The sequence below is a fragment of the Anarrhichthys ocellatus genome, unplaced genomic scaffold, assembly GCF_004355925.1.
Source record: "Anarrhichthys ocellatus isolate YVR2014 unplaced genomic scaffold, GSC_Weel_1.0 scaffold125, whole genome shotgun sequence".
Taxonomy (NCBI): domain Eukaryota; kingdom Metazoa; phylum Chordata; class Actinopteri; order Perciformes; family Anarhichadidae; genus Anarrhichthys; species Anarrhichthys ocellatus.
The window spans coordinates 218,920-237,150 of NW_022280155.1; the positions used below are offsets into that span (position 1 = coordinate 218,920).

Consider the following 18,231-nt stretch of genomic DNA (forward strand, 5'->3'; position numbering starts at 1 on the left):
TTTTTTTTTACCTCGCATGTGTGAGCTTCCAGCTGAGGTGTTATAAATCTCCTGCATACTTATTCGTCTCACCTGCAAAAAAAAAAAAAAAAGCAATTCAGCATCACCTTTATGCTTTTCATCACAATATCTTATCACTGTTCTTTAATTGCGTTAAAAGACACATTCACAGTTTGACCAGGTTTATCAAACTCAGTGAAAGTACAGATAACGATCCATATAACGATCACACTATGATGTTAAATTGTGTTTTTAATCCGCGGTTCACATACATGTTGAATACCAACGGTATAAAGATGTTCTCATGAATTCATCCCGCTTTCTTTCTTTGTCTTTAGCTCTTTGTCTATTTCATGATGACCCTTCTAATGTGTTTCGTGTCTTTGTGTTTGGCACTGCTTCGCTCAGTTCAGCTCTCAACCTATTGAATATGAATTATTCTATTTATTTGGTATAGCCCAAAATAACAAATTTGCCTCAGAGGGCTTCACAATCTGTACACATAAGACATCCTCTGTCCCGGGACCCTCACATCGGGACAGGAAAAACTCCCCCATAAAAGCCCTTTAATGGGGAGAAAAACAGGAAGAAATCTTAGAGAGAGCAACAGGGGAGGGATCCCTCTATCAGGATGGACAGAACACATTCAATGCATATGACATGAATTATTCATTCAAATTATACTATACACTCTTTGATGTAGGACACACAGAAACCAGAGGAATGGTTCCCCTTTAGATGTTTGATGAGTGCTAAGCTAGGCTAAATACTAGCAGAGTTTTGGTGAGGGCAGAAGAGCTTAAGCAGCCGAATATGGATACAATCCCACCGGCACCCCCTGACTTTATAGCTAACATATGGAAGCGCTTCTCTTCTTCTTCTTCATTCCAACTCGGAAAGGGCGGAGCAAATCACAAAGTAGATTGCAACTTATTTTGCCAAGGATTTGCGCCCCTACCCAGTCATTGAGAACCATAGTTTCTGCGCTATGTTCGACACTTTGGAACCGAGATAGAACATTCATCTCAACGTTTTTACGGACACAGCGATACTATTCTAACTCTACGACAAAACCAAAGCCATGGAGTCATGGAATCACCGTAATAATCATTTCAAATATGCAGTGTTTCAAAAATAGTTATAGTACAATAGATGGTCACAGTTAGCAAAAATAAGTTATGTATAGAAACATTTTGATGCATCGAGATCTATTGCCTCGAGATTCCCACCCCGAGTTGCTAAGCTGTTATTGATCAATTGCCGCTAGGAAAAAGGGGTTTAGCAAGGGATCAATTGACATCAATGCATTTAAGTAGGTGTTGTTTTTCCAATATACACTAAGGTATAGTGGAGGATCCTTAAATAGCAGGATTAATGCCGAGGACCCCCCCAGGTAGACAACAGGGGGGCCTCAGCAAGATTTTCTTTGAGGGGCTTCTTTACTTTGTGTGTATGTGAGAGAGAGAGGGAAAAACACAGGAAAACATTAAAACTGCTGATCTCTTTTATTGTAAATTGGGATCGTATTATGTCTTTTAAGATTATTGAGATTAAATTAAAAAAAAAAAAGGCAGAACTCAACCATTCAATAATTTTTCCTACTGGAAAATAAAGATGATGTAATTCTCTTTCATTATTGACTCTGTGAACTCTGTTATGTACTATAACAGTGGTTCTCAAATGGGGGTACGCGTACCCCTGGGGGTACGTGAAGGCACTCCAGGGGGTACGTGAGATTTAAAAAATATATATTTAAAATTAGCTTCCATTCAAAAATCGTTATTTATATAGTTATTTAATAAATATTCAATAAAATACAAGTGTAAGTTCATAAACTGTATTTTATATTCAGTAGGCTATTCAATTTCATTATCCTAAAAACCCAGGGTCTCCCCCATACCAGGATGGTTTGACCCCACCTGGCGCACGCCACCTGTCATCACCCGTCAATCACTGCCTCCTTGAAAACTCAAAGAATGGAGTCGTGGTTGAAGCGTAGCAGCAATACTGCTGAAAACACGGAGGGACAAATGTCAAAGAAGGCGAAACCAGAGCCGGCAGTATTCCAGCAGTACTCAGAAGAATATGTTTAAATGGGATTTACGTCCACGAGTTGCAACTCACCCAAAGCTTTGTGTTTGTTCTGTGGGGAGAGATTAGCCAACAGTAGCATGAAGCCAGCACATCTTCAGGGGCATCTCAAGACAAAACATGCAAGTCATGTTGGTCATCTCAAGACACGATGCGGAACGCCTCCACGACATCAACCAAAGCCCTGGAGGCCTCTTGTGCGATGTCTTTGCTCATAGCCAAAGCCAAGAAACCATCCACTATAGCCGAAGACCTGCTCCTTCCAGCCGCTGTTGTGCTGGCTGAGACCATGCTGGACACAAACGCAGCGGAGAAGTTAAAGACTGTGCCTTTGTCAAATGACTCTGTGAGCTGCAGAGTAGATCAAATGGGAACAGACATTGTCAAGCAAGTTGTGGGAAAACTTAGCGACTCTTTTTCACTCCAGCTGGATGAATCCACAGATGTCAGTGGAAACGCACAACTTGTTGCTGTGTTACATGACGTTTTGAATGACAGCATCAAAGTGATCAACTTCATAAAGTCAAGGCCACGTAATGCACGCCTGTTTCGCCGCCTCTGTGAAAACATGGATAGCTGAACACACACAACTGCTGCTGCACACAGAAGTTCTCTCTCTCTCTCTCTCTCTCTCTCTCTCTCTCTCTCTCTCTCTCTCGGGAGAATACTCAACCGGCTGTTGGAACTACGATCTGAAGTCTGGAGAAGAGCTTGATCACAGCAGTTGCCTCCCTGCCACCAAGACTGACAAAGATCCTCAGTGAAGCAGAAGCACCTCACTAAAATGTAAATACAAAAGCACTCAGAACAATGCAATCTTCAGTGTTGACAGTCAATAAATGAAACGGCGCTGTGTATCTATTTCACAGGGGGTACATCACTGAAAAAAGGTTGAGAACCACTGTACTCTAATATAGTACAGCCTAAAACCTAACTCTTCTTTTGCCAACCAGATATAACAATTAAATTAGGATTTTATTGGATGGAAGTTCTGCCATGTTTTACGTAAAGCAGCCTATTGTACACTGACACAGTACATTACATCAAAGTTCACTGTGGACAACGTGTTTTTTGTTGTTGTGATATCCTACTTTGTTGTGCTTTAGCCGACAGACAAAGTCAATACTATTAAAAACAACGAGTTATGAACAATATGGATCGAAGATTTGTGGCTTCGCTTTAGTCATAAAAAAATACATCAATCCTCATAATTATTTTTCAATCTACACGTCACAAAGTGCCCGTTATTTATATTGCCTGGCTTGATCTGCTCTTTGCGATGCTTTGCATTAAACATAACAGGCGTGGGTATTTAGCGGAGCAGAGCGGATGAACGCTTCCGAAGATGTGTCGCAGCTGTCCAGAGAGGCCCACGATCAAATCTGGCAGAGCAATGATCGATCATTAATCCACCTGCACCTGTTACCAGCTCTGGTGATGCAAGACAGAGACCGAGCGCTTTGAAAGCCTCATGAGCCTCATCAATACTGTGATAGCAGCTTCATTGTAAAATCTGAGTTGAAAAGTCGAAGCGTATAGAGAAGTCAATTTTGAGTTCTCTTGGAAGGTAATTGCTGAATCAGGCGGTTTGTCTCTTTCGGATGGTACTGCAAAGTAGTGCCAGAATGCAATGAAAAAGAAACGGCCCTTTGTCATCATTTTCCCTTTGTAAGAGGTAATTTAGAAGAAAAGAAAAGAAAGATGGATGCTTTTCTACAGGCACTAACGGTGCTCTCCTGGCTGCAATAATAGTATTTGTTTGACAGAAATTGGACACACGCTGTTCACTGTGATGGATTACTAAAGTACATTTCAAGCCTTGGGTTATAGAGGCTTGATAGAGTGTACACTGTTTGCACAGCACCAAACGGTGTGCAGTTCTCTCCTGCGAATATTTTGCATCAAAACTATTCATGCCAGCGGCAATGCGAATTTGTGACAGTTGCACGACTTTTTCAATAAATGCTCAAATAGATTTGCCAGACGGCAACCTCCGCTTCTGAAAAGTGTTGCTTTGAGTATGCGTTTAAATAAGAAATCGTTTGAAAACACGGTTGCCATGATAACTTCATACAGTGATAATATGCTAGTTTCAAAGCATGGTTTTCTCCTTGCAGGCTGCAATTTTGCTCGTGCGAGCAGAGATATGCAGGACCTCTACACGCGCGTGGATCTCATTTGCACTCTCTGATTTAGACAGTGATTTGCCTTCATAAGCTCCTTCTTGGTTATGAGATGACACTATCTCCATACAACCTAAAAGTCACATTGAAATAAAGCTTGATATGTACAAACCTTTAAAATATTTACTAAAATAACTTTGTTAAATAATATACTCCTCGTGGAACAATTGCCAATGCACTGTTGCATGAGACAGTAACACAAGGGTAATGAGACCTGATGAATGTCCCCTTGCTTAATAACCAATTAGCGGCCATGTCCCTGGTGGCAAAGAGGTGAATCTTTCCTTGTTATCTTACAGGTCACATGACCTCCTGTGATGAAGTGTGATTGTATGAGGAGCCTACAGTAGATGGAATCTGGAGAAGCAAGCAGGAGTAATGTAGCAAAGTAAAGTACTGCTATCTTTGACACCTACAATAATCAATATCAGTTTATGTGTATGCTATATTTAGAATGCTTTCACCTCTTTACCTTGCCTTCTGACAGCCCTTTCTGATTGGGATCGGAATTGAAAGTGAAACTTATCCAGACTCTCTTCAAAGCTAAAGGACTCCATTGACAAAAAAACAGCAACTTTAACTTGCAGATCATGAGAGTAGCTGGTCTGTCACTGCCTCAATGGGTTAGTTAGTTTATGGTATTGTGTGACTTTGGACAATAACAGAAAGGAATATGGTTTAGTAAAGAGAGCATAGATAACGGCAGAAAAGGCTGTCTGACGGTAAGGTAAAGAAGTTAAAATAATCTAGATATAGCGTGCACTTGATTTTATTAGGTGCCGCCATCTAAAGCAGTTGCTTAAAACTATTCACACCGGCAGCAATGCAAATTTACGACAGTTGCAACACTTTTCCGATAAAAAGACTTTAGCGGGCAAAGGACCAACTACCAGGATCCTATTGACCCAGAGCAGCGTCTGGCAGTCTGTCTGAGGTAAACTGTTGTATAGCCTAAGCTACTTTAAGCTATTTTATGGAGTTCCTGAATTGATTTCCCTCTGGTAAACAGTTATGCAGTCTTTATGTGTAGGGCTTTTCATTTGAAAACTGAGATCAGAAGGAGTGGATCCGGTATACAGGAGTAATTCCATTTTTTTCCGTCTTGGTTTGGACCATAGAGCTTTGGTTTGGTTGTACACTATAGTGTACATTTTGACTATTTCCGTTCTTTAAAACACGATTGGTTCATGCACTTTTTCATGTTGCGAAAGCTAAAAAAAAAATCGACCTTGTTTGGAAAACAAACAAAAAATGACGTCACGCTCCATATGTTTGTGTTCTGTGTGAGAGTATTCAGGACGAAAGCAAAAAGATTGACAACATATATTGACCAAAAAAAATGCCCCCGGCATATATAAGCCATAACAGGGACACGACATGACTCCTCCTGACCCCGTTAGTCCACATGTGGTAAAAGCAGCTCAAAAACCTCATTGGCCAACAACCGCATGTCGGCAAGAGTAGAACTTTTCATGCATGTGATTTAGTTTGGGTACCCGGTTGCTATCATTGCGAGTTGTGCAGTTGATCTGTGGATCTGAAGATTTTAGTTTTGGAAAGGCACCTAAGTACCAATTTAAGTCTTTGGGCTGAATCTGAAAACGCCCAATGTTTTATGCAACAAATGCAATGGTGCAGTCACCCATCGGTTTGTGTACTGCCGTTTTGAAGCCTCAAGTTTGGCGAGTTCGCCATCTTGGATTACGGCCATCACCATCTTGGTTTTTTTTTGCAACCGATAAACAGAAGTTACCATATTTAGCTACGTTGCCAGCTAACGTTGTATTACATCTGACATTATTGTCAGACAAGCCAACGTTTTAGGACAAGCTAGCGTTATTAAAAAAACACTTGCATTTTTAAAAGGCAGCATACAGCCTTACATTTAATGCTCCAGGACAACAATATTTTTAATCATCTCATACCTTGTCATATATTTAGAGCCATGTTCTAATGCCTTGGATCACAGCATGGGTACTTGGAGTGCTAATTACACTTGGAGTAATTAGCACTGCCATTTGATCTGGGTAGGCGAGCGAAATTGCCACCCACGCACACAGCACAAGTGTAGGTTTTGCAAAAGTTTGAGCCTGCATTTATATACCTTCAAAAGTAAAAGTCCAGTTAGTAAAAGGACTTTTCCCCTGGTGGTATATCCATGTTTGCCTGTATTATGCAATACCTCATCTTCCTCCCTTCTTGAATGTGGGGGGGGGGAAATCGGAATGTATGCTTTTTACTTTTTAGGTTAGTCTTTATTTAAAGAAGAGATTGACTGTTATGAAACCCAGGCAAAAGCCAAAGTCAGTGGGCAAAATGCCCTCTGACAATCAGGGGTTCTGTGCTGTGGGCAGTACTTCCAAAACAGAGCTCAGTAGTGCAACTGACCCAAAAGTGTCTTTTAATTAATTCAGCAACAAAAAGACTTGACCTGAACTGACCTGTAATCAAATCCAAGCTGTAGTGGAATGCACATATGATATTATCTAAATATAGCATATAAATGAATGAGTTCATAATTAGAATTGTATAGTATAGAACATTTTATTTCAAAATATGTTTTTTCAGAAGTCTGTTCTTATTTCTTATGGCATTTTCCCAAATGACACTTTTATTTCATGTCACTTTCTAATTCATAATGTCACTTGTCATGACAGTGGTGTTTGTCTCCGCCCTCTCACCTTTCGGCCAGTCACATGCCTCCTGCCTCTTAAGCGAGCGAATGCAACAACAACTACCAGATTTAGCCAGCTAGGTCCTGTTACCTAGAGAAACAACAATGTTAAAGTTCTACTGAGTCAATTATCCATATGCTGCAGTAAATACAAGCAGTAGACAGGCTGAAACCCACATCTCACATTTATTCACCTTGATAAGGCTGAAAAGTGAAGCAACTGTGAAAGTGCCTTAAACTTGCATATTTTCGAATTGACTCTTCTGTTTGCTAAAAGAAGTCCGGTTATATAGAAGTCCATGAGAAGATCTACTTCTCACTTCATTTATTACCTCAGTAAACATTGTAAACATGAGTTTATGTTCTCAATCTCTAGTTTCAAGTCTTCTTCAACACAGCGTGATGTTCATTTAGTAAATTTATGGTCCATTTAGAGTTAAATAGAATGTAAAGCAGGGTATGATTTAGGGCGGAGCTACTTTGTGATTGACTGGTCACTACCATCTCGTTGTCTGGTCTGGGAGTTGTCCGTGAATTTTTCTTCCAACTTAAAACCTTTTACAATGTGTTTCAGTTCATAAAAGTTCATTGTAAAATTTTGGTCACCAAAATATCGGTTGTAGCTGTTTTCTTATCCCCACTATTTTATTTAATTTTTGGTTGCAAAAAACAAGATGGCGATGGCCAAAATGCCAAACTCAAGGCTTCAAAACCAATGGGGGACATCACGGCGACTACGTCCACTTTACAGTCCATGGCCAACATTCACAATACCAGGACCCTGAAACTGAAGTAGTTAAATGGAATTCAGCCATCATCAATTTTGTTATTATATCCTACTGTGACAAGTCAAAATGTCTTGTGTGAAAAACAACCTATGATAAGTTCCTTTTTGGTATTCTTGAACCAGCATAACTGACACTGACCTAACCCCGAGAACATGTCCTCACCATCGACTGTCGATACAGGTGGACGATGCGTCCTTACGGGACCTAATATCTTGCTCATTTGAGGTTATACCCATACACCCCGTGGAACCAATCACGAGCCACACACGGTCGTAGCTTGGTAGCAAGAGAGAAAAACTGTGTATTTGACGTGTACTTTGATTTATTTTAGTTTGGCCATGTCCCCATCGGCTAACATGGTTTCTGCACTGTTTTGCAGCCAGCCACCAGGGGGCGATCTAGGTATTTTTGGCTTCACTTTCACTTTGCCCTGGATTGAATGTTACTTTTTTTTCTTTGATTGAGATTTTCAAATGAAGCCTTGAATGTTTGCTGTCATATTTAATGTCTTCATCACCCTAAAAAAAATATGATTTAGTGTTATTGCGGCCATCTACTTGTAATTTATGGTGGAAGGTTTCAGGGGGATGTGCAGCACGGGTCACCCCTGAAATCGAATTGGCCGCCCCATTATCCTCAACTATGATTGACTATCTGCCAGCCAGACCTTGACACTGTGACGGTATTATTAAATGTTCTTTGTTTTCATTTCTATTTAGCCAAAGCCTACTTCTGGAGGTGCAATTTCTTTTTGAGGAACAACAGAAAGTATGGAAGATTTATGTTATATTTGTATTTGTACTCTGTTGTGTTGTGATTGGGAAGTCTATGTATCTTTTTAAATTACAATATTAAACACATAAATGTCAGAAACCATAAGATATTGTAACAGAGTTATGTGTTGTGGGGACAGAAATGGTAAATAAATGCCATTCCAATGTGTGTGTTTGTGTATGTGTGTGTGTGTGTGTGTGTGTGTGTTTGTGTGTGTGTGCAGGCACACGTACATCAGTGTCCCACTTTGGACACCCCAATCAAAAAAAGTTTGGAAACTGTTTACCTGATACCTGTGTATGTATGTGTGTGTGGAAGGTTTTTATATTTGAGGGAGCAGCCCCATTGTCTGACCCTTTTCCTCCACTCCACAGGACATCCCCCACTGATGGAGAACGAGACGTGGCTGCACCCTTCATACATCCCCCATTATCTCCTCCATGGTGACCCTTTCGCTTCGAAACTGTCCAGAAAGGCGGATATCATTGCCGCCTTTTACATCTGCATCATAGGTCAGTCTGATCTCAAAGATTGCTTTTCTCTTGATAAATGTTTTTATTTCAATAAAAGTGACGTTGAGTGTTGCTGCAATCAGGCTTAATGATAATGTGTTGGAACATGAACATCTCACTGCGAGGCAATAAGGATAAAGGTAAGATGAAAAGAACAATCTGAGACATGCGATAACTGTTTGAAGTGGCTCTTTGTTCTTTGAAATCTATAATATCAACAGGCCATTGAGAAGCAGTTCAATGTTTCATTTCAGGGCTTGGCATTCGAGTGATCTTAGTGATCTTACTTGTACAAAATGGAAAATCTAGATCTGTTAGAAAATGAATAAAATTAACAAGGATTTGGAAAATTTGACAAAATGGCAGAAAAAAGTGGATTCAGTTTCGGTTCTAATTTTATTTTGGATGGCGATACATATACAGTACGTACAGTTGCATATCACTATTATCTGCAACATTACTTTTAGTTAATTCGTGCAGACAAATGATGCATTCCATAGCAGAAATTAAGTTATGAGCACATTTTAGTAATAACAGCAATTCAAATTACTGACAATTCCTTCTGGAGGTGTTCTAAGGGGGTCATTGTTGAGACCACACAGTATAAGTTCAGAACGTAAAGTTGCCTCATTCCCTTTCTACCATTAATAAATCATGACATTTTATTAAGGCTTTTTTAAACGAGAATGGGGAAGAACGCATTATATTTGTAAATGCGGTTAGAGGGGATTGGAAATTGGGTTTTCTCTGACTCAGCTTTATTTCACCTCATGTGTTTTGTTTTCCTTCTATTTTCTTGCCTAGAGACAGTTGAAAAAAATAGACAGAGATAAATATAACAATGTCTCAGCCTATGTCATAAAAAAAGCATATGGCTAAGAATAGCAAAACTGGGTATCATGCAGTAAGGGCTTCAGCTAACAAACGGTAGTGTGAAGGTCGTGACCAATAAACACCACGTAAAATGCATAAATACCGGCCTGTGACTATTTTGCATCAAAGTTGCAGCACTTTGTCAATACAAGATTTGAATAGATTTGCACAGGCAGAGGAGCAACTACCAGGATCCTATTCATCCAGAGCATTGTCTGGCAGTCCGTCTGAGCTAAACTGTTGTATAGCCTAAGCTACTGTAAGCTACTTTATTGAGTTTCCTTTAAGCAAAATGCCCTGAGTGAATTTGAGTTGCCTCTGGTAAACAGTTGTTCATGTCTATGGCTTATATTGTGAAAGGTAAGAACAGAAGGAGCGGAGCTGGTCAGTGCTGCCATTGTCAAGGTAGAAAGTAGTAATAAAGTTTGTCGTTCTGGTTCAAACTAAGGCGCCTCCGAGTTGTTGTAAAATATTGTTTACGTTTTGAATTTGTCCCTTCCGCACGTGGTTGATGCCTTTTTTTTCGTGTTGCAAATGCTCAGAAAAATCAACCTCACTCCAATAAATGATTGTTACTTTTTTGCTGTGTAATATTTGCGTTCTGTGTGAAAGTATTCATGACAAAAACATTTGGAAAAAACAGTTATTGAAAAAGAGGGGCCAAGTTTACAAAGGCCTCAAAAATGTCCAATAATTGGGCCCCAGGTACTCTCAAATTTGTCATGAAAACCATGTTTGTTGCCTCGAAGCCTCTCCGGATGTTTACTTGGTACTAGTTCCCTTTAACCATCTGGACAAACAAGGAGCTCCGGGATCCTTCCCAAAGCGTTTTCAAGGAGTTTTGCTTCTATCCAGCCAGTCAAATAGACATTTTTCATACGTCTCATGCCATTGTTGCTCTCCCTTTGATATTTCTGGTTGTAATAAGTCAACGAACAGGATTTGGAGTCAGAAGGTAGTGGATAGCTGGCTTGTTGGTGTCATGGATGGTTTGCTGAATTGGCCTACTGGGTACAGTCTCAAGACCCCTGAACCAGTACCTCTCGATGAAGTGAAATTTCTTGTTGGAAACAAACAGATGTAAAACATCCACAAAGACGTACAAAATGACTACAATGCAATGCAAACAACTACAAAGGGACTCAAAATGGCCTAAAACAGATGTGAAATGACCAACAAGTCAAGCAAAATGATAGTATAGTATCTGGTGTGTCTTGCTCCTGTGCAGGGGGGGGGACTAAAGCAGAGTAAATAAATTGGCTGGTGCCTGTCTGAGCTGTTCTCTCGCCCCTCCCCCCTAGACACACACTACATGCGCACACACACACTCCCCCCCTTTTCCGTAGTTTGTTGATTTTAGATAGCGTGCTCATTGTCACGGCCAGGCCGTGCCTCCTGCTTATCCCGTGTGTGTATCTTATGGGCAGGGCTTCGACCTGGTCTCCTCCTGGCTTCCTAATTACAACTCACCTCACCTGCCCAGTCAAGCCAGCTGCACTCCATCAACTCATCAACCCAACAGTATATCTACCCCGGTTCTTCATCCACTCTTTGCCAGATCGTTGTTTACAGCTCACGCGGTAGCTAGTAGTTCTTGGCCGCTCTGTTTGAAGTTAATTCAGAGTTTTCCTCAAGTATTGTTTCAGCGCTTTAACCCTGTCTCTCTGTTCCTGCAGTTTTTCCATCCTCCCGGTTCCCCAGTCTGCCTGCCCTGCCCTTTCCCCTCCTGCCCCGGAAGCTCCTGCAGCTCCTCCAGTTCCTCCTCAAACCCCCACCCAGCTCGCCTTCTGCCCCTGGGAGCCACACGTCCCTGCGCCAGAACATTACACTGGTGAACTGGGCACATGCAAGTCCTTTTTAATGCAATGCTCCTTAGTGTTTGATCAGCAACCCTCTAGGTATTTATCAGAGAGAGCGAAGGTTGCTTTTGTTATGGGGTCACTTACCGGGAGGGCACTAGCCTGGGCTACCAGTGTATGGGACAGTCAGTCGTCAGCTAACTCCTCCTACCAGAGCTTTTCTGATGAGATGCGTAGGGTTTTTGATCACCCCATTAGCGGTAAGTTTCTTCACGCCTACTTTCCCTACGTCAGGGCTCTCGTAGTGTAGCAGAGTTTTCCATAGACTTTAGGACTATTGCACAGGGTTCAGGGTGGAGCGACATATCTCTCCAGGGGGTCTTTCTCAGAGGGCTTAATAGCCCTGTGAGAGAGGAATTAGTAATTAGGGATGACTCGGAGACTCTTCATGCCCTAATTGCCCTTGCCATCAGACTAGAGAGTCGCTTCCGTGAGATTAGGAGAGAGAGACCTAGCTGCCCTCTTAGTATGCCATTCCCTTACTCAGCCTCTTCCCCTCCCCCTCCCGTGAGAACCAGCCATGGGCCAGCTTCGAGTTTCCAGGCCCTTCCTGCTGTCCCTGTTCCCTGCTCTCCAGCAGAGGAACCCATGCAGCTGGGCATGGGATCAGAGCAGGAGTGTGCATTTATTGTGGCCAGGCTGGTCATTTCCTGGCCTCCTGCCCCCAGCGGCCAAAAGAGGAGGCTCGTCAGTAGAGGTGGGGATACTGGTGAGCCAAACTACTCCCTCTTCAGTCCCACAGACCAGAATGCAGCTTGAGGCTACCCTCATGTGGAACCAACAATCCCTTCCCCTACGTGCCTTAGTGGATTCAGGAGCGGATGAGAGCTTCATCGACTCAGGCCTGGTTTCCCAAGCCGGAATCTCCATCCAGCCACTAAACACTCCCCTCCGGTCCTACGCTCTAAATGGAAGGCTTCTCGCTCATGTTAGCCATGTCACAGAACCACTGCACCTGGTGTTGTCGGGTGATCACCACGAGTTCATTCAGCTCCATATCATATCCTCCCCTCACACCCCCTTGGTTCTCGGTGAGACCTGGTTAAGGCTCCACAATCCCCAGATTGATTGGTCGAAGAGTAGGGTTCAGAGCTGGAGCTCTTTTTGTCATTCCTCATGCCTGAGATCTGCCCGAGCTCCAACAGAAGGCGATGCCCCCGCGCTTGCCACCAAACCCCTGGATCTGGCAGCTGTTCCCTCGATGTATCAGGATCTAAAGGAAGCTTTCAGCACGAAGCAGGCTCTCTCTCTACCCCCGCACCGACCCTATGATTGTCCCATTGACCTGCTGCCTGGTGCTCCTTTACCCGCTAGTCGGTTGTACAACCTGTCTCGCCCGGAGCAGGAGTCCATGGAGACTTGCATACGAGACTCTCTAGCAGCAGGTATAATTAGGCCGTCATCCTCCCCGGTTGGCGCTGGGTTTTTCTTTGTGTCCAAGAAGGACCGTACCCTCCGTCCCTGTATTGACTACCGGGGGTTGAATAACATAACAGTTAAAAACAAGTATCCTCTCCCCCTTATAAACTCAGCTTTCGAACCACTACAGGGAGCCACCATCTTCTCAAAACTCGACCTCCGAAATGCATATCACCTGGTCCGTATCAAGGAGGGAGATGAGTGGAAGACTGCTTTCCGGACCCCCCTGGGTCACTTTGAGTACCTGGTCATGCCTTTTGGGCTGACTAATGCCCCTGCAGTTTTCCAGGCTCTTGTTAATGATGTCCTTCGCGATTTCCTAAACCGATCTGTTTTTGTTTATATAGATGACATCTTAATCTTCTCCCGGAACACGGAGGAACACATTCGGCACATGAGACAGGTTCTCCAGTGGCTACTGGAGAACAAGCTCTATGTTAAAGCGGAGAAGTGTGACTTTCACATGGCTTCGGTGGAGTTCCTGGGGTACATCATCGAGAGCGGGCAGGTGAGGACGGACCCAAGGAAGACTCAGGCAGTGGCAGAGTGGCCCAGACCCACCTCCCTCAAACAGCTCCAGCGGTTCCTGGGGTTTGCCAATTTTTACAGGAGGTTTATCCGCGACTACAGCAGAGTGGCGGCACCTCTGACCTAGCTCACGTCTCCCAGAAACTCCTTCTCTTGGACCTCCGCAGCAGATGCCGCTTTTGCTGAACTGAAGAGACGCTTTACTACGGCGCCTGTCCTCGTTCATCCGGATCCCATACGTCAATTCATCGTGGAGGTAGACGCTTCGGACTCGGGAGTGGGGGCCGTCTTGTCCCAGCGCTCGGCTGCAGATAAGAAGCTCCATCCTTGTGCCTTCCTCTCCCGCCGTTTGTCCCCCGCGGAGCAGAACTATGATGTAGGTATGGAGGGCTTTCTGTAAGGCTATTGGGGCATCTGTCAGTCTCTCGTCTGGTTATCATCCACAAACTAATGGACAGGCGGAGCGGGCCAACCAAGACCTTGGAGCGACACTGCGGTGTGTCACAGCCCGGAATCCCTCGTCCTGGTGTGAGCATCTTCCCTGGGTAGAATATGCCCATAACTCTTTGTCAAGTGCTGCTACAGGGTTATCGCCGTTTGAATGTTCCTTAGGGTATCAGCCACCTCTGTTCCCAGTCCACGAGGAGGAGGTTGCAGTACCCTCAGTCCAGGCCCATCTTCGCCGTTGTCGCAGGGTGTGGAAGGAGGCACGCTTGGCTTTGCTACGATCAGCGGAACGCAACCAGCGCTTTGCAGACCGGCATCGGACCCCGGCACCAAGGTACCTGCCAGGTCAGAGGGTTTGGTTATCTTCAAGGGATATCCCATTACAGACTTCTTCTAAGAAGCTTACGCCCCGTTATATTGGGCCCTTTGAGATAGACTCTATTATTAACCCTTCAGCCATGAAACTCAAGTTACCTGCTTCGTTGAGGATTCACCCCACATTCCATGTCTCCCAGTTGAAACCTGTCTCCGTCAGTCCACTTTGCCCTCCAGCCCGTTCCCCCCCCCCCCGGATCATTGAGGACCACCCAGCCTACACTGTCCGGCAGATCCTGGACGTGCGCCGGCGGGGTCATGGATTCCAGTACCTCGTGGACTGGGAGGGATATGGAGCGGAGCTGGAGCTGGATATAATGTGATGTTGTTACATAATGTGTTGTTGCGCTGCTTATTGTTATAGCTCCCAAAGCTATCAAATATACATATGAATAGAAAGTTGGCTGCCTTCGATTGGGAATCCAATGAAAGTATTAGACTCTACGGAACAAATGTTCCTTCTTGCTTTGCCACCTACAGCAGCATTCAGATTTATGTAGAGACAACCAAACTGGTGTAAGCGCAAATGGTTAAACCTCTCTCTCTCTCGCTCTCTTTCTCTTTCTTACAGGAATCTTGTCTGCAACAGGGAACGGCTATGTCATTTATATGACCATCAAACGCAAGACCAAGTTGAAGCCTCCTGAGCTCATGACTGTTAATCTAGCCGTCTTCGACTTTGGCATATCAGGTACTGGCTTCTGTGTGTAGTTACTGGGGTACAAAAAAAAAAGACGGAGACATATGAGACCATTTGGCATTAAAAAAAAAACAATGCAAGTGTGGATGTTAAACGTATCTCAGGAACGTACAATGGTGCAAGAAGCCAGCACTTCCTCCGGATGGGGCGGGTCTTGTAGGGCGAAGGCCGTGGCCAGCTGCCTCCAATCTTCCTGATGTCCATCTCCAACGATCCAGGGACACTGAAAGATAGACACTCCCTGGCAGAGGCCCTGGGCCGTCACACCCCCCTCCCCATAAAGACAGGGTCCCCACAGGAACCTGGACATCAACCATGCCCACATCTCTACATCTCAAAAAACCTGCTTATTCTAAAGCATATATACTATTATACATTATCCTCAGTCACCTCAATAGTTTCTCACCATTCCTTCAGTTAATGCCTCATATCCCATCTCAGCTACTGGTACCTTGAAGCAATTTTTAAGAGAGACAGAGACAACAAAGTTGAAAAAAAGGTGCAACATAATTACTGACATGGGCCCCTGGATAACGCATCAACAAAACTATTGTCCTTCCATTTAATGCGAGCATCTCTAAAGAGTATGCCTGAACTGAAAACACGTCGTGCTGTTCGATGGTCATACAAATTCTCATTCTATCTTGCCCCTTAGCCAACTTTGACCTTGCCAATTCCCCAGCTGAGTCAAGTCTAATCCGGAACCCATTTGACATAATGAACCAGATTGTTTGTTGGTTCTCTCCAATCTTCTTGCAACGCAGCCAGCTTAAGTGTTAACTGACAGGTATGGCAGGTCTTGATGTAGGTCGCCATGTCTCTCTTAATCCAGGGCCAAAAAAAATGCCTAAGAATGCGATCATACGTCTTTCCTACGCCCATGTGCCCTGACTCATGTGAGAAACGCAAGACCAAATCACGGAATTTTAAGGGCACGACAATTTGGTAAACAGGATCTCCAATGAAACTCTCGCTACGTGGCACCGACTTTCTGACTAATACCTCGTTCTGAATGAAGTACCCGTGCGCACGATCTTTCACCTCATCTGCTGGAAGAACAGACTGGAACAGCCCAGCCAGCATGGAATCAGCTTTTTGCTATGTGAGATAGACAATGGTAATGCATACACTTCTGTGGGGTCATTTATTTTCGCATTCTCCAATTCCACCTCTGCTTCTGCCTGTTGACTGGCCGCACTCATGGCGCAAACCTGGACTACATCAGGATACCGCTCCTCATTTTCATCCGGGCCCTTACGACCCAGCGGTACCGGGACAAGTACCGGTTGAGCTGGATCTTCAGCCCAGACACGTGCCCCAGCTACATCGTTACCCAGAACCAGCGTAACGCCCTCGACTGGTAGAGCGGGGCGTACCCCCATTGTGACTTCTCCCTCAAATAAGTCCGAGTGGAGCACAAGTTTATGTACTGGCACCTGAAAAACAGACATACCCATCCCTAAAATAGGTATAAATGAACCTGTGTCAGTTTCCGCAGAAAAAGGCAGAGCAGACGCTAGGATGAATGAATCCAATGCTCCAGTGCCACGTAATATGGTTACTGGCACCTTCCTGTCAGTACTCGCCAGAGACACATGTCCTTTTGTGATAAAAGGCAAATATCGAGTTAAATCAGGCTTCGTTATGACAGATGTCAGACCACTCAAATTGTCCGAAGTAACCAACCTGGTAACTGGCGCAGCCAGAGCGGCTGGTTTCACCTGCGCTCCATTATGCCTGTTCTGAGACCTGCGCACATCGCAGTGTCTTTTCCAGTGACCTACCTTATGGCAGAAATGACACATTTCGTCAGAGGTACGGACACCATGGTCAACTCTCTGTTCTGAACGAAAATTTCCACCAGAACGGCCAGAGAAATACCGGGCAGGAACATTTTCCCTACCAGCAAAGCCATAAGTGCGTGGACCCCCGCCGCTACTTCTGCGGGTTAAAACATAATCATCTGCCAACGCAGCAGCCTCACCTGCAGTCTTCACTTTTTGTTCACTGATGTACATCGCAATTCCCTCTGGGACTGAGCTTTTAAACTGTTCAAGCACCATCAAGTTACACAGCTCATCAAAATCGTTCACATCTGACACAGAGTACCAACGCCTAAATTTTGTCCCCAAATCACGGGCAAACTCAAGATGCGACTTGTCCCTTCTTTTCCAACTTCTAAACCGCTGACGGTAAGCTTCAGGGACCAATTCATATGCCTTTAGAACCGCAGCCTTAACCTTTACATAATCGCAACTGTCACTTGTGGTCAACGAAGAGAAGGCTTCCTGAGCGCGCCCCGTCAATACACACTGCAGTAAAATTGTGCGGTCCGAATTTGACCAGTCCCTCATGTCGGCAGCACGTTCAAACATCGTAAAAAAAGTCTCAACATCTCTCTCATTGAACTTTGGCACCAAACGTAAGTTATTCACAATCTCATGTGAATCATCACGCCGAGCCGACTCTTCACTCCGTGAACCATCACCCAATTTACCTTCCCCCATCAACTGGAGTCTCTCGCTTTCTAAGTCCAATTTAGACCTTTCCGTTTGCTGTCGCATTTGTTCCAATGCTAACGCTTTCTCTAACTCTGCTTGCTGTCGTACTCTTTCCAATTCCAAATCCTTTTCCAGCTGCATTATTAACATCAACATTTCTTTCTGTTGTTCAAAGTTTAAAGTCAAGTCAGGGAGCAATTCCATAACAATAGCAGCTCCAGTTAGGTTAATGGACGTAGGCGACGGTTTTGGAGGTGTCAAAATGTCCATGTCATACAAATTTGCACTCAAAATAGCCTTAACATTTTCTTTTACTCTTTTAGCACCTACATCTATTTTATAGTAGTCGGCTATCCTTATAAACTGATCCTTTGTACATTGGTCTAACAATGCCTCGGACGGAGCTTGAATGAAGTTATCCACCCCCGCCATGACGCACAAATGACCAATGCGCAAAACAAATCCCCGGAGATCAAAAGAACATAAAGTATTGACCTTACCCGTGCA

At 43.9% G+C, this 18,231-nt stretch overlaps 1 protein-coding gene across 5 annotated transcripts in view; it reads left to right on the forward strand.

The window, feature by feature from the left end:
* Positions 1-18,231, forward strand: part of opn5 (opsin 5) — a 43,545-nt gene that overhangs the window by 6,450 nt on the left and 18,864 nt on the right. Inside the window, exons 1-4 of one of the 5 annotated variants that reach the window (XM_031877087.1) lie at positions 8,126-8,138; positions 8,456-8,504; positions 8,885-9,022; positions 15,095-15,214. In XM_031877087.1, coding sequence (XP_031732947.1) covers positions 8,899-9,022; positions 15,095-15,214 — 244 coding nt within the window. In that variant the 5' untranslated portion in view covers positions 8,126-8,138; positions 8,456-8,504; positions 8,885-8,898. Of the gene's footprint in view, positions 1-8,125; positions 8,139-8,455; positions 8,505-8,646; positions 9,023-15,094; positions 15,215-18,231 lie in introns of those variants that run through there. The other 4 variants (XM_031877086.1, XM_031877085.1, XM_031877082.1 and 1 more) reach the window with 4 other exon arrangements.